At 34.0% G+C, this 24,260-nt stretch overlaps 2 protein-coding genes across 3 annotated transcripts in view; both read right to left on the minus strand.

Moving 5' to 3' along the window:
- The window catches only part of ISOC1 (isochorismatase domain containing 1), a 1,173,170-nt gene that overhangs the window by 954,234 nt on the left and 194,676 nt on the right, over positions 1-24,260 (minus strand). The gene's annotated exons all lie outside the window — the stretch shown is intronic.
- The window catches only part of SLC12A2 (solute carrier family 12 member 2), a 103,546-nt gene that overhangs the window by 40,445 nt on the left and 38,841 nt on the right, over positions 1-24,260 (minus strand). For both annotated transcript variants that reach the window (XM_050795751.1, XM_050795750.1), the window contains exons 5-12: positions 17,573-17,712; positions 14,705-14,815; positions 13,186-13,294; positions 10,259-10,386; positions 10,075-10,159; positions 7,025-7,176; positions 1,305-1,412; positions 168-291 (exon numbers count right to left, since the gene is read on the minus strand). In XM_050795751.1, the coding sequence (XP_050651708.1) occupies positions 168-291; positions 1,305-1,412; positions 7,025-7,176; positions 10,075-10,159; positions 10,259-10,386; positions 13,186-13,294; positions 14,705-14,815; positions 17,573-17,712 (957 nt within the window). The remainder of the gene's footprint in view (positions 1-167; positions 292-1,304; positions 1,413-7,024; positions 7,177-10,074; positions 10,160-10,258; positions 10,387-13,185; positions 13,295-14,704; positions 14,816-17,572; positions 17,713-24,260) is intronic.

Here is a 24,260-nt window from a genome sequence, read left to right on the forward strand (position 1 = left end):
TTCAGCAAATATGTACTGAGTGCTATTACTTACAGTACTTTATAAACTTTCTTTGATTACAAAGAGACTTAGTATACCAAGACAACGTTGTTAATAATTTAATAATTCAATGCCTAGAATATAGATGCACCAAAAATCTACAATAACACACCATTTATATAACTAACCAATTAAGATGAATCCAAGTGCAATTAAGAATGTTAAGATGTAGCCACGAAGAGGTTCATTATTTTTCCCATAACCTTTAGCAAACATCTGGAAAGCTGGGTAGATGTTGTCCTTACATAAAGCCTAATGAAAGAAAACATTAAAATGAAATATATTAAAATTAGATATATAGATTTACTGATAGTTCTAATAGGTTAATCAGGATTGAGACTCAAGTTTCTAATTCTCGGTCATCCCTTTTATCCTGTCCCACATACTGCTTCACCTACAAAATGTAAAGGAAATTCAAACATTTCAAACATCAGAAGGATGCTGGTCAAAATTTCTATCTGCCTTACCCTATCGCCATGTTGAAATTAAATTTTATGAAGAAGAAATCAGAGAAGCAGGCATACAAGTAAAAACAAAGTTGGAAGCTTGATAAATGATATAGTTGTGACCTATTTTAAGAAGAACAAGCCGATATCTTAAAGCAGATAAAAATCCTGACTATAAAACTTAACTATCTTTCTTAAAACATTGCTGAACACTGTCTTAAATGATATACTCATTGGCTATAAATACAGCATTAAGAACAAGACTGCAGAATCAACATTCATTTATTTGATTTAGCAATAAAAAGTACTTCCCATCAGTATTCAGCTGTTTAATGCTCACTAAAAGGAGATAATGTCTATCCTATACATCATTATACCCTCAAGTAATGAACACAATGTGTAGCACACGTTAGGTACTTAAATATTTGTAAAATAAAATATTTAGGTTGAAACCATACTAACCAGAACAAAGATATTTTGCTACTCCCCATTTGCAGTCTTAGACTGCATTCCTATACCTTAGACATCTTGAAAACGTATGCTAAATATGTCAAAAAAGCAAACATCCAGCACTTCTAAAAAGAGAACTCAGACTATACCTTGACAGCAGGCAAATGCACAAATGTTTATATAAATAAACATATTCACGTTCATTCATACACATAAAATTATGTATGTCTTTATGTGCATATATATATCATGTATATGTATATACATGGTTGACAGAAGCAAATAAATTTGTAAACAGCAACAATTTCAAATTAAGAAGCATTACTTTAACTCTCCCTTTAATAAAGCCTGTAATATAAAAACGCTTACCTGAAATATTTTGGGAGCACTCACAAGGGATGCTAATGCTGAAGAAAGAGTGGCTGAAAAGATACCTGCAGAAATTAATGGTGTAAATCCTGACACCATACTCATTACCTTAAATAAAAGTGACAAAAATAGAAAAATAAATCTCACAATTCAGAAAATAGCACAATATTATGTGGTCACATTTTGAAGGAGGTTAACACTGGGGATAATTTTATAGTAATAACAACAACAATGCTATGTGCATTACAAATATCTGAAACAAATTTACCACTAGTCCTTACCTTAAGAAAACCTTTTCATTCATAAAATGTTAAACACACACAATGGCAGAGAGAAGAGAATAATGAACTGCTAACATTTATCACCTAATTTCAACAATGATCAACTTAGGGCCATTCCCCACAATATTTTGAAACAAGTCCCAGATATCCTTTAACATATAAATATTTCAGTATGTATCTCTAACAGATAAGGACTTTTGAAAACTTAACTATAATGCCAATGTCACAGCTTAAAAACTTAATAATTGCTTAACAGTACCACAAAAAGGCAAGTCGGCATTCAAATTCCCTAAATTACCCTTTCTTATCTTTCAAAAAGAGTCTGTTCAAATCAGGATCCAAAAAAAAAAAAAAAAAAAAGGTTACACATTATATTATATTTGGTTTATGTGTCTCTTCAGTCTTTTTCAATCAACAGGTTCACATTTCCTTTTCCTTTTATTATTTTTCTATCATTTCTCTCATGGAGATCTCATGCTCTGGATTTTTCGGACTTCATCATCATTGTGTTGCTTAACAACTCTTCTCATTTCTATAATTCTAGTAAACTAGTTCTATCTAGACAGTTAATCAAAATGAGGTAAAAGTTTTGGCAAGAGTATTGCATAAGTGCCATCATGTACTTCTCATTAGGAAGGCTGTTTCTTATGTTAAGATAGTATTGTGGTTAGACTATTTTTTTCTAAGCCTTTATCTTTTAGAGCTAAATGTGGAAATATTTCCAGCTGAAGATATGATCTAAAGTCTAGGGTTTTGCTCTAAATAATCTGGGATAGGAGTTACACAGGAAACAAAATTAACCATGCATTGATAACTGATAAAGCTGGGTATTATAGGTATTAGGTGTATTATATTGCTTTCTCTGTGTACATGTTCAAATATTTCCTCTTAGAAAACTTAAAAAAAAAAAAAAAAAAAAAAAAAAAAAAAAAAAACCACCAACAACAAAGGACTGATCACCAAGCTCATGAATCAGGTAAATTCAAACTGAGGGGCACAATTCAAAACAACCCGATTCAAATGCTGAAAATGTCAATGTCATAAAGATTAATGTGAGCTAGAAACTCCCCTAGATTAAATGATTTTAAAATGACATGATAACTAAATACTATGCGTGATCCTAGATGAATCTTGGACTTAGAAAAAATACTATAAAGGACATTACTGGGACAAGTGGAGAAATATGAACATAGGATATATATTTAAATAACAGTATTTCATCAATGTTTAATTTCTTAAGTAGGATAACCATATTGTGCTTACACAAAATGCATTAAATACTTCAAAATGATTGTCATGTCATGATGTCTATAACTTATTTGAGGAGAAAAAGACTATACATATACACATACAAAGCAAATAGGGTACAATATAAACTAGTAAATATAACTGAAGGATAAGTACACAGGTATTCACTGTGTACTTCTGAATCTGTGAAACTTGTCAAAACACAAAATTAAAGTGGAGGAGTTGTGTGGTGGATTCAACTATTGTCAACCTGAGCAGCTGTGAATGGTATTATAAATTTCCCAGCAGTGAATGGTGATCTTCACTCAGATTATTTGCTTCATTGGTAGAGATTTTATCTTTCATTTATATTGACTAAGAACATGTCAACTGAGACCAAAGAGATAAGGAAATCAGGTTTCAAGCTGTTTCTGTCACACATTTGACTGTAAAATTTAATTGTTTAAACCAAACAGAAAGTTAGCAACGGGTACAATCCCTGTCCACAATGCATAAGCCTGATTTCATGTACACATAAACCACCCTGTTGACTAAACATCTTTCCCTAGATCTTCCATTAGATTTAAGGTTAAATATGAAGAATACATATCTGAAGTGTTTTAAAGACAGTAGCACAGACTTCTAAGAGTGGGGAGAAAATCTGAAAAGACTATTTTCTACTCAGCCTTTTAATAACAATTTGATAGTTATATATATGCTGTGCATTTTTCATAGTCACTATTTTTCACAGTAATGCTGGATTACTTAGAACTGACAACCTTATCTTTAGGGAAGGAGACTGTGAAGGACAGATGAGTCAAGATTAAAACGAATAAACCCAGTTTCTGCTATACAGCCTCATTAGATCACACAAAATTCTATATCTGTCGTAACGATCTCAAAGTTAAATTAAGTACAAAGAAAGACGTAATTGGATGAAAGTAGAGAAAGAGTATATGATACATTCTGCATTGTAGGAGTAAGGCAAAACTGACACCACCAGCATTACTATAGCCTTTTCTCTTCCATGTTGAGGAAATAATACATTTTCCCTTCTTCCATCAGTTATAAATTGAAATAAATTATGATCCAGACTTTTCATCTGGAAATACTATGTTTTGGGGCCTGCTATAATAGGTTTCCTGTTTTCTAGTAAATAGTTGAACAGTTACCCAATAACCTCTGCACTTCTCAACATGTAATGGTAAAATATCAGCAGCAAGGATAATAATATTGAATGTAAATAATATTAGTGTCAACGATATACAGTGGAAACAGATGAAAAAATGACCGTGTTGTCTCTAAAGGGGAAAAAAAGACAAAAGTCTAATAAAAGCTGAAAGATAGCAAGTAAACAAAATGAATGATAAAAGTCTGTGTGGGGGTGTGTGTTGAAGATGATTTGGGATTCAAGAAAATCTTCATGGAACTAAGTTGCCTTGAAGTCAGGCGGATCTGGACATGGAAAAATAAACCACAGGAGAATTCCAAGCAGAGTGAAGCAATGACTAAAGGAAGAGAGTAGGGTATGTATGTGTGCGTGTACAAATACACTCAGTGGCTGGAGTCCAGTGGGAACAGAAGGCAGTGAGGCTTAAGAAGAGGTATGAAGGGCTCTGACTGATTTAGACTAAAGCTCGCATTTTGTTTATTATGCAACAGTGAGTCAAAGGTTTCAGAGGACATTATAATGTAGAAATATAGCAAGCAATATAAGACTATATATACAATTTAAAATTTAAGAGCAACAAGATAACTCAAATAACTTTATTTCCTGAAGTATGAAAAGGTGATTATAAAGTATGACTTGTACAGATCTTATGATGGAGACTCCAACTTACATACTCCTCACTTATGTCCTATCCACCATTCTTCATTATCCAAATGCCAAGGTATTTATATTTTCACAAGATTTTCCCTCATGTTGTATCGCTTTACAAAGTATTTTTGAAAAGTTTACTTACTTTAAATTAGAAAAGCAGCTTTACTTATACCAAATTCCTCTTTGCTTGAATGAGTCCATACTAGACTTGATAAAGACAACAAACTTTTCTATCTTAAGGCCACACAGAAATCTGACTGGTATTTTCAGTCACTGGGCAAAGACCAACGTTTGTGCCTTCCATACACAATATCAATGTCAGAATTGGCCTGAATCATTAGCTGGATATGAATACTTTCTTTCATTCCTACAATTCTGCCTAGTCTCATGACTAGAAAACACAAACTTCTATCACATAATTGAGTTCAATATTTGTAACCACTGAAAGTAGAGTCAATTGCTTCAAACTACATAATAAAAAATAAAAACAATGCCTTTACAAATTTTAGTTAAAACTGTATTGTAAAATTTACAGATTGTACATAAAACACAGCATTTTAAATACATTAAAATCCAAATTATTCTGTTTATACAATACTGAAAAAAATTACAAAGCAAAATTTTTATTTTTTTTTGGAAATCAGGAGAACCATGTACTCTATGAATTTACAATAGAATATTTTGATTTAATCTCCTGAATCTACACCTTTGTGTTCTTTCTACCATCCTAGGACTTAACAAACAACTCAAAATTATTCTCCAAATTAATTGTAGTAATATATTTTCCCCTTATATAATCTTTTCTGTTTCTAAAAATGTATAAATCTGGCAGACTAAAATTTCATTTCAGTTTCAGTATCTTAATAGAGGTAACAATAAACAGCAGAACTGACAGCCTCCAAATACTTGAGAAGTACTACTAAACTGTCCAGTTTGTATGTTTTAGAAATTCACTAGCTTTCAAGTATCCATTCAGAATTAAATTCTGTTGTTAAATGTTAAATGGTGATTTCATGCTGAATGACTTTATATGAGCCATATCTAATAAAGTAACACTACTATTGACACTGATCAATGCTTTTATAAAGGCCATTTATATATAAAGCAATTATGAAGACTAATTAGAAAACTGAACTCAATTGGTATGGGTTTAAATTGCACAAAATAAAAATATTTAGTTGTAAATTTAACAAAATACATACAGGATGCGTATGCTGAAAACGACAAAATGCTAACTAAAAAAAATCAAAGACAACACAAATAAATGGAGAGATGATGTTTATGAATTGAACACTCAACATAGTCAATTCTCTCCAAATTGATATACCAGTTTAATGTAAATTCCTATCAAAATCCCAACAAGACTTTTTAAAAATAAATGTAAGGTACTTGGGTGATAGGTGTGCCCAAATCTCAGACTCCATCACAACACAATTCATCCATGTAACCAGAAACCACATGTAACCCAAAAACTACTGAAGTGATTAAAAAAAATTAAAAAGTAAATAAATTAATTAAAACACACACACACACACAATGTCATTTTAAATTTTTATATGGAAAGACAAACGAACTAAAATAGCTAAAACAATTTTTTTAGAAAGGCTAAAATGGGAGGAATTAATCTACCTGACCTCAAAACTTACCATTTAACTACAGTAATTAAGAATGTGTGGTACTGACACAAAGACAGACACAAAGATCAACAGAACAAAATCAAGAATCTAAAAACAGACCCACACAAATACGACCATGTGCAAGATGATTCCATGCTTTCTAAAGCAGTATATTTATATACTACATATATAAATACACACACACTCATATATATATGTTACATGCTGTTATAAAAACATTAACTTCCAGGGGTTCTTTGCTCTTGAACATCCTCAGATTTTATCCATTCATATTTTAGTTTGCCCAATTAGATATCTACAGTTTTAGGGGAATATAAAGAACAACTGGCCAGGCGCAGTGGCTCACACCTGCCATCCCAGCACTTTGGGAGGCCCAGGCAGGTGGATCACTTGACATCAGGAGTTCGAGACCAGCCTAGCCAACATGGTAAAACCCCATCCTTACTAAAAATACAAAAGTTAGCCGGGCGTGGTGGCGGGCGCCTGCAGTCCCAGCTACACGGGAGATTGAGGCGAGAGAATCGTTTGAACCTAGGAGGCGGAGGTTGCAGCAAGCCAAGCTAGCACCACTGTGCTACAGCCTGGGGGACAGAGCAAAACTCTATCTCAAGAAAAAAATTAAAAATTAAGAAAAATAAAATAACAACTGTCTTCCCTTCTATGCTGTGGCTATATTGTGAATGGTCAGATTTGACAGTAGTCTCACCCCTAGATAAATACAGAACGTCTGTATATTACAAAGCCAATGCTCACCTGGAAGTTGTTCATTAGGCCATAGGAACAAGGACTGCTTTCACAAGATGAAAAATCAAAGTTTAATTTGCAGGCTGCAGAAGTACAGTTTGTTAACTCTGTGACAATAGTGTCATTAACGTTTCCAGTGGCATCTCGAACAACACAAGAACCTAAAGTTGTGACAACAAGACACAAGTGACAACAAGAATAATATACTTAATATCTACATTCATTTCAAAATTATACACATATATATTTATAAAGAAACCAAAGTATTGACTATATATCTACTCAATTATAAAAGCATACATTGCATTTACAGTTAAGACTTTACCTGGAACAGAATTTGTAAAGCATCATGGTCCCCAATATTTGGTGAAACTGAATCTTTTATAAAGAATAGTATTTACACATAAACACTTAAAAATCATGTAAACAGAGTTGTGGAAAATGGTATATTAGCAAACTATTTCCTAGCCTATTTGGTAAAGATGTCCTTAAGTAAATATGAAAACACTGTACTGAAAGAGTTCCAAACAGCAGTGATGTTTTCCTATACTCCAAATATTCTATACTTGAACGTGGCTAAAAATCAGACTTCAGGTAATACCATTCTTCTGTGAGGGAAAATAATTTGAATATTAATGAATTATAATTATATTCAAATCTCTGTCTCAAATATGATTACCCTGAAAAGAAGAAAACACATGGTATCTAAGATTTGCTTAAAAATAACCCATAGAGCAGAGTGACTTGGAAATAGATGAAACGAGATTAAGCATGTACTAATATTTTTGCTAACTGTTTTGAAGCTGCATAATAATTATTGAGCTAATTTGAATATGCTCCCTACTCTTCCATAAAATTGAAAACTTCCGTAATAAAATATTTAAAAAGTGACCTTGAAGCAAGCTTTACTATTCGGAGTAACGTGTAATGCATAACTAATGGTAATTACCGTTCCTTATACTTTAAAGATTTTTACTTTCTGAAACACTTTTTCAGTATTATTTCATCATATATTGAGGTAAAAATTACATGCATGACAGCAAAAATTGAATAAACAGAACTAAGTATGAGAAGGGAGGATATTTTAATGACTAGGCAGACTATACAGTTCCTTGTTTTTCAATTTTTTCATCTACCATTCAGAACAGTCCTTGAAAAACCATGTTTCCATAAAGGTACCTCTGAAACAACTGGCAAATGAGGGGAGTACAGAGCCTTGCAAATCCCCCCAGCCCTAAAGTAACTGTATTTTCATGTACTTTGTATTCTGATAGTCTATGCCTGAAATTTTTTGGGGAAAAAAGGTTCCACTGCTTTGAGCTTAACAAGCACTGGTGTAGAGGCTGCCTTTACTGGCCTAGCTACTGAACATCGGCATCAAGGGGTTACTCCTATTGTTCCAAGGGCTAATGTAGACAGAATGAAATGCGTACAAGGGCTAGCAATGTTAGAGGGTAAAATAAAAATAGAAAATGTTCATTTGCTGTAACAAACTATTTTACAAGCTAAAACATAATCAATTAAGTCACTTTAAGACTAAATTTACTTTAAATAATGTATAGAAGCATGCTAGGAACTTTTAGGGGAACCCATATATTTTGCTAAGCATATATATTCATCTGTTTTTTCAAAATAAATTTCAGAGATTTGTCTATTAATTCTAAGGATAAATGAAATCCAAATTCCTTTGTAAATGCCAATTCAGCCTGGGCGTGGTGGCTCACGCCTGTAATCCCAGCACTTTGGGAGGTCAAGGTGGGTAGATCACCTGATGTCAGGAGTTGGAGACCAGCCTGGCCAACATGGCGAAACCCCATCTCTACTAAAAACACAAAAATTAGCCAGGTGTGGTGGCAAGTGCCTGTAATCCTAGCTACTCAGGATGCTGAGGCACGAGAATTGCTTGAACCCGGGAGGCGGAGGTTGCAGTGAGCCAAGATCAAGCCACTGCACTCCAGCCTGGGCCAGAGAGAAAGACTCCATCTCAAAAAACAAAAAACAAAAACAAAAGGCAATTCAGCCCACCCTGATATTATTAGTATTTCTGTCATGTAGTGACATTTCCAAATTACATTTAAGCAACTAGAAGCAGAGTTTATAAATATAAATATGCTATTACTTCCCAGCATATCAGTGAAGATATAGCAAAAATGAAATTTTCTTACCAAATCCAATAGAAACCTCATATTGTATAGCCTATGGACTTGGAGTTTATGATTCTTCACATTAGTATTAAACTAAGATTTACTTTTGCATTATGCTTAAGAAATTTAACTATAAAGCTTGACAAATGCAAACCGTATGTAAACTAATAGAAATTCATAGAAAATAGCCTTAAAGACTTTATTTAAAACAAACAACAACAAAAAAAACTTCTTTGCCATAAAAACAAATCTCTAAAACAAATGCCACTATCTTTGGTAGTGAAATCTCTGAGCTTCTATTTTCTCATCTGTAAGAAAAGGTTTAGAGACTGGTTGACTACTTAAGTCCTTTCAAGTTCTAAAATACCATGATCCCATGAAGTAACAACATGGTTTTGAAATAATTTTCATTCAATCTAGTAAGAATTTAGTAAAACTTTTCCTAAGTAAAACCTAGTATGTCCTATTCTTCGAAACCAGTGTTTTTATAGTAAAAAATTGCCAAGCATTGCTTAATAGCCTTGAAAGAATCTTTATATACTATAAAAAAAATAAATAACCATCTTTTAAAAAGTTCAGAAATTTGTAGCAGTAAAATTCATTTGCTTCTACATATGAATTGTTTTCAATAAATATATCTCAGTGGAATGAGTTTACAGATTCAATTTCATATAATTTTCTAATTTACCATAATTAATTAAAAAACTGGAAATGTCATAAAGCATTTGGTGGTTTAGATAATGTTTATAAAAGTCATTATTAGTTTTCTAAAAACTGTTTTTGAATTATAATAAGCAATTCCATGTCTTTTTATTGAAATATTTCTGAATTTATAAGTTAGCAAATATCATAAAAGTATTTATAGTATGTACATCATGAAATTTCTTTAACATAAAGAAATGTAAAACTATTTACCTACAGATACTGCAATTCCTACGTAAACCAATGTAGTAATTAAAATGGCTAGGAGTGTTCCTTTGGGTATGGCTGATTGAGGATCCTAGAAGACAAGAAGATTTTTAAAAGTCTATCTGTAAAAATAAATATACATATTCCACTTTTAAAATATATAATTGATATAGCACTTTACAATACTTACTGCAAGATCACCTGAGATATTCGCTCCAGCCAGAATACCAGTTGCAGCAGGAAAAAAGATGGCAAATACAGAAAAGAAAGTCTCTTCCTCTCGAAAATCTGGCCCAAAGTTCTCATTAAATATTTCAGCTGTAGAAAACAAAATATTTTTGACAATTAATGGAAAGCAAATTAGACTACAATAATTGAGGTCAAGAGTAATAGGTATATATGACCCCTAACTTGTCTTCAGTTAAAGTAACTGGTAAATTTTTGCATATTTCCTAGTTCAAGTATTTGGTGTTCTTTTCTTGTATGAGCCAATGGTTTACAACCAAAATGATCATCTGATCTGATTCATGCCCCATTTTTGTATACCTCACCAATTACGTTTCAAGAGCCTCCGACTGAATTGTTACGACTAGCCCAAATGCAAATCAGAATGTGGATAATCTCCTAAATCTCTGAGGTAAAAGAAACAAGAAAGGAGGTAGAAAAACAAAAGGGGGCATGGTGTGGTGCCTCACACCTGTAATTTCAGTACGTGGGGAGGCCAAGACAGGCAGATTTCTTGAGCCTAACAGTTCGAGACCAGCCTCGGCAACAGAGGAAGACCTTGTCTCTATAAATAATTAAAAAATTAGCCAGGAGTGGTGGCACATGCCTGTGGTCCCAGCTACTTGGGAGGCTGGGGTGGGAGAATCATTTAAGCCTGGACAGTCGACATTGCAGTTACCCATGATCATGCCATTGCACTCCAGCCTGGGTGACAGAGTAAGACCCCATCTCAAGGAAAAAAAAAAAGGAAAACAAAAGCAACATCATAATAATATAGAATCAATTTTTTGATAGCTTCCCACTTACATTACCATCTGTATAGATTTTGGTCCACAGCTTTCTCTACTATCCCGTGATCCATTGATTTTTGAGGCTGTCAGACAATTAGCTAAGGTACCCTAAATAAAGTTCCTTTTGATTTCAACAATAAAAGCTTCAACTAGACCTACTGTTTTCATCTATGACTCTAAGATAACCGATTAACTATAATGTATCCATCTATCCATTCAATACTTGAGTAGCTACCATGTGTCAGGTCCTGTGCTAGAGCTTTCTAGCATCTCGAAGAACCTAGAGATGCAATATAAACAAGTTAGACATTGTTCCTGCCTTCATGGAATTTAAGAGTCTCAATAGCAAATGACAAAATAAGAAACAGGTAATTATAAACAGCAGTAAATATTCTGATGAAAACAGGGAGTTGAATAACAAATGAGAGAGAGAGAGTCTAATTCAATGTGGTTACAAAAGGCTAAGCAAATATAAGGAAGGAAACAATACTTAAGCTAAGAGTTTGCTGAGCAAGAATCAGTCATGTGATGATCAGGGAAAAAGAGTACACCAGAAAAGAGAAACAACATGTATGAAGACCCCAAAGTAGAAAAAGGTTTAACTCTTTTGAGGAAATAAAAGAAGATAAAACTCTTACAGTAAGGGGAAGAAATAAATGAGAATGGAGTGACCACTGAGGGACAGAGTATGAATATTTTATAAAGGTTAAATTTATCCTAAATAAAATGGAAAATCAAAGTAGGGTCATAAACACACAAATGACATATACTATTAATGTGTGGACAATGGACTGAAAGATTCAACATCTGAAACAGGGAGGCTGATTAGGAGGTTGCTGCAGAGGTTCAATCTAGAGATGGGAAAATAAATGCACTAATTAGAAAAGGATTAAAATTAATAGGAGCAGGTAGGACGGGAAACACTAAGATCCTGGTTTCAGTTACTTAGATGGAAAAGCTTAAGAAGAAATAAGCAGGAGAGACTTCAAATAATCAGTTGGATATATATTTATGTTTCAACTTCAAAGGAGAGATTCAGGAATAGAAACATGTCAGTTATCTTAATAGCATTTTGAGCCATGAGAATACACACCACCCAAGGAAGAGCATATAGTTAGAAGGTCAGCACTATAATAGTTGTACAATTCTGCATTTAAAGGGGGTAACAGGAGTAATAGTCATAGTGACTAGCAAGTTACACACCTAGGGTATCTGACATCGAATAAAATAGACGTGTTTCAAGAAGGAGAAGAAATGACTAAGAGAAATGAAGCAGAGGACAAAAAATTCATAGTAGATCTAGCACCATCTGACTTATTTTGACCAACAAAAGCCAGAAGTGAGAGGGGTTAAGGATGAAGCCATTTGGTAGAAGTTTGACAGGGCTATGAACAGTCTCAGAGTATTCTTCCACAGATCACTTATTAACTGCAAAGAAAAAAACAGCAACCTCACAATAGAGAAACTGTGCAGGTATAACCTTGACTAAGTCACCAAAACTAACACCACTAAGTAATGGAAAAAACTGCATCATGCACCCTCCAAATGTGGTACACTAAGAAGGAGACACGGTTCACTTATGTTCCTGACAAAAATGAATAACCTGAATCTATCTATAAAAACAAATAAGACAAACCCAACTGGAGAGATCTCCTGAAAATCAAATGGCCTGCACTCTTGAAAAATGCAATTATACCAAGAAACTAATATTTCTAGTTGCTTTCACAATCTTAGGTGCTTCTAAACTATTGTGCTTAAATATGCTAAAAGAATGAAAGTCATATTAGAACAAAAGTTAGAAATTCAGTTACAAATTCCCAAAACTAGTAGAGAATAAAAGCTCCTATTCTTAGTAGCACTGATTTCTCTATATTCTATTGCCTTTTGTTGCTAATAATGAAAAAGAAAAGATGTAAATAGAAGTAATTTTTACTCCAACTGTACAGCATACATAAAGGGGACAAAACTAAATTGTAAATTAGGATGAATCACCAAACCATAGTCAATTCTGTTACAAAATATCTAAAATGTACAAAATTTAATTGATAATAGAATTCTATAAACAGGTACCCTTAAAAAATATTGAAACTTTTTTACTTACATTTATAACCAAAAAACCCTTTTGGCTTCTTGCTCTCCAGTGGGATAAATGTTCCTATGACAAAGTCACCAATAGCAAGAAGTAGGATCACCAAAAGAACAATCTGAGCCTGCAATTTTAAACATTAAAAATTAAAATCAAGAATCTTGTTTCTGTATCTTGATTCGATTCCCCTAGAATATAACTTCCATGAGGGAAAGAATTTCTGTCTTGTTTTGCCTGATTCCCCAGTGCCTTAAACAATGCCACATGCCAAGTAGCTGCTCAATAATTCCTTGTTTAATGAACAAAGAGATGTTTAAAGAAATATCTGGGGGAAAAAAAAAGATAGTAAAAGTGAGATCATGCTGTATTTCTGAAATGAGTTAAAGATGTGCATGCCTTCCCACAAACCAAAAAGCACTGTAAATTCCAAAACACTATAGACTTTCATTCTAGATCATTCCTCTCTTCCACCTTAACACTACAATCTTGACATAGAAAACATGCTGAACACAAACACAAGTTTTATAAATGGTCCAAACATAATGTTGAGTGTGTGACTGCTACAGGAAAATAAGAAAAAGTACAGAAAGAAGATGACAATATACAGGAGGGAAATTCAAGTAGCAATGGGAATGGAAGGAAAGAGCAATCTATGAAAACTACCATTTCCCCTTCTCCACTCTTAACCTCTCAATAAAACTGAACACTCATGAAAAACGGTGTCATCTGTGGGAAAAGGAAGTACATATACACTAATCATGTCCCAGGTGGTATAAAATTCTGTTATTTTCATACAGTAAATGTGTAAAATGTGTAAATAAATGATTTAATTTTATACTAATATGACTTTACAATAAAGTACAAGATTGAAAAAATTACTCTTTCAGGCTTTCCTAATTTTTGGTTTGGTAAACATTATCATATCATATATAGCACAAATATGTGACTTTTATAAGGTCTTTAAAGTAACGTGGATATCCATTACTTGGGAGACTACAGCTGTGCTATGATGCTCTAATTCTCAAAGAGACAAAAACACTTCTGGGTGCTCTGCTTATGGGTAATGTGACTTTAGCAATTTTTTCCAGAAACAATGATACTGGCTTTGGTAGTCATAACTTCTGAAATTTCAATAGCAAGAATAACTTCTCTAACCTCATGTGGGCAATAACTTTTACTTACTGCCCCATGTTTAAGTTGAACTTTTAAATAAATTACAAAGCCAGATGTTTAATTTGGAATTAAATACTGACCTGAGCATTTTTACATATTGCAAAACTGGAGAATGGGCGAGACGGTGGGAAATTCAAAATTTACAAAGTACTTTGTTTAACTAGATCCTAGGTTGAGTGTAATCTCCAAAGATTCTCTACTTTGTCAAGTAGAAAATAACCTTATATATAAACTTTTGTGAAAATGGCCACTTAGGTACCATTAGAATCTGGAAATATTATCATACGTTAGAGTGTTCCCAAAACATAAGCTCTAAAAGCTCACATATTAAATATTTATAGGTGTTCCCATCATAACTTACTTTTGCTTCCCACTCCATTCCAGCTACTGAGATACCTAAAAGAATCACCACTGTAATGGCTCCAATAATTCGGATATCATTGATTTCATCTATCATAAGTATGGAATGTTCCTAGAAAAAAGAATCATAAATATAATAAGCAATACTAGTTATTTTTATACACATTCACACTCCTTTTGAAACATTTTAGAGATATTATGGTGCCTTACCTGTAGAAGTTGAATAAATGGTTACTTAAGAAATAAATGGAAGACCTAAAGGAACAAATTACTATTTACCACTGAGGTGTCATTCAAGGATCTGATGACATAAATGTGTGATTACTAACACTTCTATATTTAATATAGACTCAACAAATCAAAAAAGGAATTGCTAACAAGTAAGAAAGTTATAATACTGCTAATTAGAATTTTAAGTTATATAGCACAAATATATTTTTTATTTATTGTGATTAGTGAGCTCATGCTTTTAATGGTCTTTTACACTGCAAGAGAGTAAGTGATGAGCACACCTTCCTGCTGCTGTCCAAAAACACACACCGTTTCCACTCTGCAAACAAAATTATTTGTAGTTTAATATCAATGGCATTTTTAAAAGATTCCCACCTAGGATAAAATTAAAGATTATGATATCCCACTTAACTAAGTAAAAAGCGATTTATCAATTACTACCACTTCTCAAATAAGGTAATAAAAGGCACAAAAAAACTAAAACATAATTTAGTTGTTTTGATAACTCAGGATGAATATATATTCTGCTGCAACTGACAAAAGTATATGCTTTTCAAAAGAAATTCTTTCATAAAAGTCAACTACAAGAGAGGAATAAGATTGCTTGAATTCCAGATAAATGACCTTAATACAAATATCAGGGTGGAAAACCCCCTAGATCCAAAGATGCTTTTGACAAGCGAAGGCATAGATAGTGTTAATATTTAACCAACACAGTAGGAAAAGTCATTTCCCAACCTTGTCCAACCTTCAAGGGTCCCATTAAATTTCATAAAGTAGTACATACTTTTTACTTTGCAAAAATATTTTTTAGTTTTTTGATATTTGATTTCAACATCTCTTGAATCTGATCTTTGAAATTCTCTATAGCATTTGGATAATCATATCTGAGAATTACTTGAAAAAAAAAACGGTACTCGTATAAGTATCTATTGACTGGCTTTTAGATTTATGGACCATGATTGCAACAGAAGACTACCGCTATAGCTCAGTATTTTATATAATAAATGTAGTTTAAAATGTTTTAAATTTCATATTTCTCTAAATTAAATTTTCCATGAAACAAAAACATGTATAAACCCTAATTAAATACTTTGATAAGCATTCACAGAGTAAACCTTAAACTTTGCCTCTCAAATAAAAATATACACTAAATTAAACAATGAAAGAATATAAACTCTAATGGTTACATTGCTTACTCATGGTATTACAACCCTTCTTTTTCTTCATCCCTTTGGTGTACACAAGTAAAGGTCAATGTCAACGCAGGTGTCAATCCTTGTCAGATTTTATACTTCCTTATGTACCATTTACTACTGTAGAATAGTTACAACCTAACCTAACATGAGCAATTTATAGGTGTCACTTGAGGTTCCTTTCATTTAATAATATTTGAGGAATCCTATTTCACTCTTACTTCTTTAATTATACTCCAGAGCAATACAGTCACCTCTATTCGGATATACTCATGGTTCTTCTAGTTAATACATTCAAACTAAACTGTCCTGTGTTCTCCATCACACGGCAAATGGCATTATCTTCCATCTAACTCCAAAAGTCAGAAATGTGTGTATACACTTGACATCCTATTTCTCTAATTTCCCACATCCCATTAATTATCAAATCCGCTCATTCAAATTTTTTAAAATCTCCCCAATTCACCCACATCGCTCCTGCTCCACAAGTCACTGTTTTAATATAAGCCACCATCTCCTCTCCCAGGACACCCACAACCTTGAAATGGTCTCTATTTCCAGTTGTGATTCCTCAAGTCCATTCCCTGTACCATGGTCAGATACTTCCCTACGTCCCAAATCTGAGCATGTCACGTCCCCCAATCCCAAACAAGACCCTAACTTAAATGGAAATAAGACCCTTCTCCTGATTATTTTTTCTATCTCTAGTCTTACATGTCTTGCTGCTTTGTGCTTGAACCATACAAAAATATTTGCATTTTTCTTTCTTTCTTTCCTTTTTTTTTTTTTTGAGGCAGAGTTTCGCTCTTGTTGCCCAGGCTCACCGCAACCTCCGCCTCCCCGGTTCAAGCGATTCTCCTGCCTCAGTCTCCAAAGTAACTGGGATTTGGCTCCCCAGTTCAAGCGATTTTCCTGCCTCAGTCTCCAGAGTAACTGGGATTACAGGCATGCACCACCATGCTAGGCTAATTTTTTATTTTTAGTAGAGACAGGGGTGGTCTCAAACTCCCGACCTCAGGTGATCCACCCACCTCTGCCTCCCATAGTGCTGGGATTACAGGCATGAGCCACCGCGCCCGGCCATGTTTTTCTTACCTCTACCCTTTAAAGGCCTTTCTTTCCTTTTCTTCCCTATTCCCCTCATATCACTTCCACCTTTCCAATTTGCTTACTAACATCTAGACTTCCATCCTTGGAGAGCCCTTCTTGACTCCCTTCCAACCCCAATTCCTGAAAAGTAAGTTAAGTGCTCCCCACTTTGTGTTGCCACTGCTGACATTCTAATAGTATTTTAATCTTTGCCTATCTCCTGTACTAAACTTTTTGAAGGACGAATCTCTTGGTCATCGCATCACTGCTTTACCAACCTCTAACATGGTGATTGGCATATAATCCCTCAATAAAGATTTGGTAAACGAATGACTAAAAGGAAGGCGAATTACCTTAAGCAACTCCACCACAGTTTCTGCAAATCCAACCACATACATAGCAACTGCAACAGCGTTGGCAAAGGCGAAGATTAGACCAATTGCACCACCAAATTCTGGGCCGAGACTTCTAGATATTAAATAATATGCTCCTCCTAAAAAACAAAAAAACAGGTACTAAAGTTAGAATTTAAAAAGCCAAATTATCCTTTAATTACACAAGAGTTCACAAAGCAGATGCCCCCAATAAGCAGAGCAATTAAATAGGCAAGTGAGTGACTGTATTTTCAGAAATACCTAAAAAGAATATTTCACAAAACACCTAACAATTCTCAGCATCCAGATAATGTTCCCCATATCAAATATAAAATCATCCTACTTGAATTCCCATTTTCTCTTTTAAAGTTTAGAATAAAATGGGTCACAGCCTCCTCCCCTTCACAGATCCCAAGAGACCATTTCCCAATGAATTTCTAATATATTTAATCTTAATGTAACTTTTATTTTTATGTTTTTTAGACACAGTTTCACTGTCACCCAGCCTAAAGTGCAGTGGTGCAATCTTGGTTCACTGCAACCTCTGCCTCCCAGGTTCAAGCAATTCTCATGCCTCAGCCTCCTGAGTAGCTGGGACTACAGGTGCGTGTCACCACGCCCAACTAAGGTTTTTTGTTTTTGTTTTTTTTGAGACAGAGTCTCGCTCTGTCACCCAGGCTGGAGTGCACTGGCGCGATCTCGGCCCACTGCAGCTGCCACCTGCTGGGTCCATGTGATTCTCCTGCCTCAGCCTTTTGAGTAGCAGGGACTACAGGCGTGCGCCACCTTGTCTGGCTAATTTTTGCATTTTTAGTAGAGATGGGGTTTCACTATGTTGGCCAGGATGGTCTCAATCTTCTGACCTCGTGATCCACCCGCCTCAGCCTCCCAAAGTGCTAGGATTACAGGCGTGACTAATTTTTGTATTATTAGTAGAGATGGAGTTTCACCGTGTTGGCCAGGCTGGTCTCAAACCCCTGACCTCAAGTGATCTCCCCACCTCAGCCTCCCAAAAGTGCTGGAATCACAGGTGTGAGCCACCACGCCCAGCCTTAATGTAACTTCTAAATCACAGTTGGTATGATTTTAATTACTTAATTATGGCAATTTGCTAGTAAGGTGAATACCAAGACAAAAAAAAAAAAAAGTCTCACAACAGCATATAATGGTACCCCTAAAAGATGTAGTTTGTATCCTAGTAAATCCTGTCTAAATGGCAGAATAAGCAAAAATATTAAATAAGCTATCAAGAAGCAAGTTCTTTTTCTAATTTAAAAAATAAATCGGTATTATGATTCAGAGTCAATCTAATGCTTACCTGAAGTCTCTAAGAGCTCTTCTAAAATTCTAATTTAAATTTGGCTATTAGGTCATAATCAAAACCTGGTTTTAATAGTACTGAAGTTACATAAAGCTATATACATATTTCTATAAACTGATGGAATACTTGAGACCATATAGTGAAATGTCATTAAACAGCTGAATATTTGTTTCTATTGTTCACCCAGTATAAAGAAGGTAAATGTATCAACAAAAAAATCCTACAGTTAAAGTACTAATGATGCAAACTTCATTTTGGAAAATGCCTGTAACAGGTTTTATAGTTGATTCCTATCAATTTGCTCAAAACATTCTATACTTTAAAATCCATCCACTATAAAACTTCCTTAGTTTTCATGACCCTGAAAATTAAAAAAAAAGCAACCCAACCATTTAACATTAGCCTCATGATTTTATGAGATAAAAATGACTTAAAATTTTCTATGAAATATTCTTGAACACTAAAAACTCCAATTAATTTACATAATGACAATTTTGTCAAAGATCTTAGAATGAATATATTACATCACATTATAATTAATCACAAGGAAAATCCCTACAATAGTATAATTATCAGCCTTTATTTAACATGTTTTCAAAATTAACAAATTATTTCATCTACTCCCAATAGCAAAAATGAATTAAAACAGTTTATCCTGATTTTATAGATGAGAAAATGGAGTCACAAAGACAGGTTACTGAAATTGGTCAACACTCCTGTCTTTAGTTGTTGACAATACAAACTTTAGAATCAGAAATATGACCAATAGGACCTATTAAAGCAAGAAATTCATGTTATGTGCCTTAAAGTTTTGATTTTATAAAATGCTAACTGAGATTTCACAATATTTAAAAGTCTTTCACAAATACAGAAACTTAAAACGTAAAACTCACATTTTAAAAGATTTGTATTGTTTTCAAGAAAAAGGAAGTGACACATGGATAAGAATATAAAAACAACTGCACATCATCTTCTATTATTTCTTATGAAAAGCAACAGTTATTTGCCCTATTTCCTCCCACTTCCATTCCTATTTCCTAGAGGTTATTATTATTAAGATCTACCACTCTGAAAGACTGTGGTATTTTTTTACTAATCAGCACAGACTAGGTATACACCTTATTTTGTTAAATACTACACATTTAACTTAATTCTACTAAAGTACTGCTGTCATCCTCATTTTACAAATGAGAAAATTATGGCTCAGGGAGGTTAAGTAATTTGGCTAAGGTCATGGAAGCAGCTAAGTAAATAACTGTATTTAAACTCAGATCTCCCTGACTTAATTGCTTACCAGTACAACATGTATGATAAACTCTTGTAAATCAGCCTTCCTGTTATCGCTAAAGATGCTGAAGACATTAATAGAAAATAAAAATTATTTCATTAAAAAAATCTATGGATCAAGCAAACACAGATGTTAATATGGAAAAAAAGTCCTGATGGGGTCTCAGAATTTGGCCATAAACTACCCTAAACCCTGACTGTAAAGAACATAATTAGTCAGATGCTAGAGATACTAAGTAGTGACAATACTGAGTTCCATCATTATTACATCTTGATTTGGGGATATATGCCCCTGTAACTCTTATTAAATCTCCAATCAGTAATCAAAAACCTAACTAGGCTAATCAAAAGCCCAACATTAAAAACTGGTATCAGTCATAAAATAAGTCTCAATTTCAAAAACCTGAAATGACACACTGTATATTACTGACCATAACAGAACTATATTAGATGCATGAAAGATCCCTAAATGTTTAAATTATGTAACACACTTTTAAATAAATCACAAGGGAAATTAGAAAGTATTTTGAACTGATTTGATAATGAAAGTGCAACATAAAATTAGTGAGATATACCTAACATAGAAATTACAGTAAAATTTGTTTTAAATGCTTATACTAAAAAATGAGGATGTATCAATAATCTAAGCTTCTACCTTGAGAAACTGGAAGAAGAGTAAATAAAATCTAAAATGGAAAAAATAGTAAGAAGAAAGCCAAAAATTATTCTTAAATATTGAAAAAAAAAACTGATAAACAATAGCTAATCAAAAACAAAGAAGAAAAACAAAAAACTATAGGCGCAGATGACTTCACCAGTGAGGAAGAAATAAGATCAATTTTACACAAACTCTTTCAGAAAATAGAGGAAAAGGGAACACATAAGATGAGCATAATACTGACATGAAAACCTAATAAGGTTATTATAAAAAAAAGACAATTCCAGTCCGGGCACAGTGGCTCACGCCTGTAATCCCGGCACTTTGGGAGGCCAAGGTGGGCGGATCACAAGGTCAGGAGATTGAGACCATTCTGGCTAACACGGTGAAACCCCGTCTCTACTAAAAATACAAAAAATTAGCCTGGCATGGTGGCTGGTGCCTGTTGTCCCAGCTACTTGGGAGGCTGAGGCAGGAGAATGGTGTGAACCCTTGAGGTGGAGCTTGCAGTGAGCCGAGATCACGCCACTGCACTCCAGCCTGGGCGACAGAGCAACACTCCGTCTCAGAAAAAAAAAAAAAAAAAAAAAAAAATTCCAGACCAATATTCCTTATGGTCATACTCAAAAATGTTAAAGTCTTAGCAAGTAAAATTCGACAGAAAGGATAATATCTCTGACCTAGTGAAGTTTATCCTACAAAAAGTAGGTTGTTTTAGACGCAAGAAAAAAAAAAATATATATATATATACACATATAGGTTGTGATAATAGAATAAGGGAAGAAAAAATACATTCAGTTCAACAGATGCAGGAGAATCATGACAAAATTCACTATCCATTTATGATAAATATGCTCAGCAACTCAGAAATAGAACTCAATCTGACAAATGACATATTTTAAAATCTTATAGTTAACAGTGATAATGAACTCATTCCAAGACTAGGAACAAGGAAAGGATGTTTATTCTCACCACTTCTAGTCAACATGGTACCACAGGTCTTAGCTAGTTCAACAGTCAAGAAAAAGAGGAGAAAAAGTCCTAGAGACTCTAAAGAAAAAGTAAAAACCATCTCTATTCACAGATGACAAATCATGGCTATTGTGAAGAGCACTGCAACAAACATGGGAGTGCAGCTCTCTCTCCAGTATACTGATTTCCTTTCTTTTGGGTATATACACAGCACTGGATCATATGGTAGCTCTATTTTTAGTTTTTTTGAGGAACTTCCAAACTGTCCTCCATAGTGGTTATATTAATTTACATTCCCACCAACAGTGTACAAGAGTTCTCTTTTCTCCAACATCCTCTCTAGCATTTGTTACTGCCTGATTTTTTTATATGATTTGCATTTCTCTGATGACCAGTGATGCTTACTGCCTTTTCATATACCTGCTTGCCATTTGTATATCTTCTTCTGAGAAATGTCTATTCAAATCTTTTACGCATTTTTAAATTGGATTATTAGCTTTTGTTCCCGGAGTTGTTTGAGCTCCTTATATATTTAGGTTATTAATCCAATTTTTTGGCAGAAATTGGCATCCTAAATCAAAAATTTATATGAAAATGCCAAAGATCTAGAAAAGCCAAAACAATTTTGAAAAAGAAAAGTTAGAAGACTTAGACTTACTATGAAACTAACCAATCAAGACAAGATAGTGCCAGTATAGGATAAACAAACAAATAAATGCAACAGAATTTAGTCCAGATGACAGACAACTGATTTTTCAACAATGGTATCAAAAACAACTCAATAAGAAACAGTTGTTTCAACAAATGGTGCCAAAACAAGTGGATATGTGTACAAGGCTGGGGGCAAAAAGGGTAGGAAGAAAAACTACACTCTCCATCTCACATTATACCTCAAAATTAATTTGAGGTTGTTCACAGATAAAAATCTAAAAACTAAAACTATAAAGCTTCTAGAAGAAAATATAGGAGAATATCTTAATGGCCTTGGGATAGGCAAATATTTCTACCATGAACAAAGCACTAGCATAAAAAAAGAGAGAGAGAGAAACTGGACTTCATCAAAATGGTATTGAGAACGAATACACACAATATGTATGTCAAATCTAATAACATATCTAGATATATAGAAAAATCTACAAATCAGTAACAAAAGGACAACCCAATTTTTAAATTGGCTAAAGATGTGACTACATCCCAAAAGAAGACAGTACAAGTGGCCAATAAATACATAAAAAGATGCTCCTCATCACTGCACATCAAGGAAATGACCCAAACTCCTCCTCGCCACCTACCACCCTCTCCCTACACTTCCACTGTGGTCCATATGTGTAGCCTCATAGAATCCTGGTATTAAACTTCTAATTTCACACACAGTAAGGCTGAGATTCAGAAAGGTCTGTCATTTTAAGCCATAGGTGAACAGTAAAGCTGTGAGAAGACTAAAGCAATCTGTTATTTAGTCCCATAACTATAATCAAAACTAAAATGATTGCCTCACCTATCTCTTATTATCGTTTTAAGAGTTAAGTAATTTAAAAACCTTTGGAAAAAATAAAGCCCGATCACAATTCCATTTTAAACTCTGGCAAAATACACGATTTAATCAATCGTGGCTATATAATGGAAAACTCTATGAACAAAGGGGTTTAGAGAACTCAGGCTGGTGAACACAGAGGTGCCAGGAGGGTGGCACTTGGAGAGGTCATGGAAGCTCTGCATCCCTTCTCCCATACCATGCTTTATGCAACTCTTTTATTTGGCTCTTTCTGTGTTGTAGTCTTTATTATAAACTAATGATAGTAAGCTGTTTTCTTAAGTTCTAGGAGCCATTTTAGCAAATCATCAAACCTGAGGAAGGGGCTGTAGAAACCCCCAATATATAGCCAGTTGGTCAGAGGTACAGGAGGCCTGGAATTGCAACTGGCATCTGAAATGGGAGTAGTCTTGTGAGATGGAGCTCTTAACTTACAGGGTCTGCATCAACTCTGGGCAATTAGTGTCAAACTTTAATCAAATTGTTGGATACCCAATTAGTGTCCAGAGAGTTGGGGAGTTGGTTTGTGTGGGGAAAACCCATACATCTGGAGTTAGAAGTGTGTAAACAAGAAACAGATCCTAGTCGTATTGCTATTACCTAAAGTGCAGAACTTCATGAATGGTGTAAGAGTCACAAGGGCTTTTGCAAAGATGAATGGAATGGCACAGAGACTAGAAATAGATCCACCCTGTAGGGTCAATTAATTTCTGAGAAAAGCACAAAGGTAAGTAAACAGAAAAGAAATCATCTTAACAAATGGTGCTGGAATAACTGGATATCCATATGAATCTTGATTCACATTTCACAACATATACAAAAGCTAGCTACAAATGGTAATACATCTAGCTGAAAACCTAAAGCTGTAAACCTCTAGAAGAAAACACAGAAGAAA

This window comes from Macaca thibetana, chromosome 6 (assembly GCF_024542745.1).
Source record: "Macaca thibetana thibetana isolate TM-01 chromosome 6, ASM2454274v1, whole genome shotgun sequence".
NCBI lineage: Eukaryota > Metazoa > Chordata > Mammalia > Primates > Cercopithecidae > Macaca > Macaca thibetana.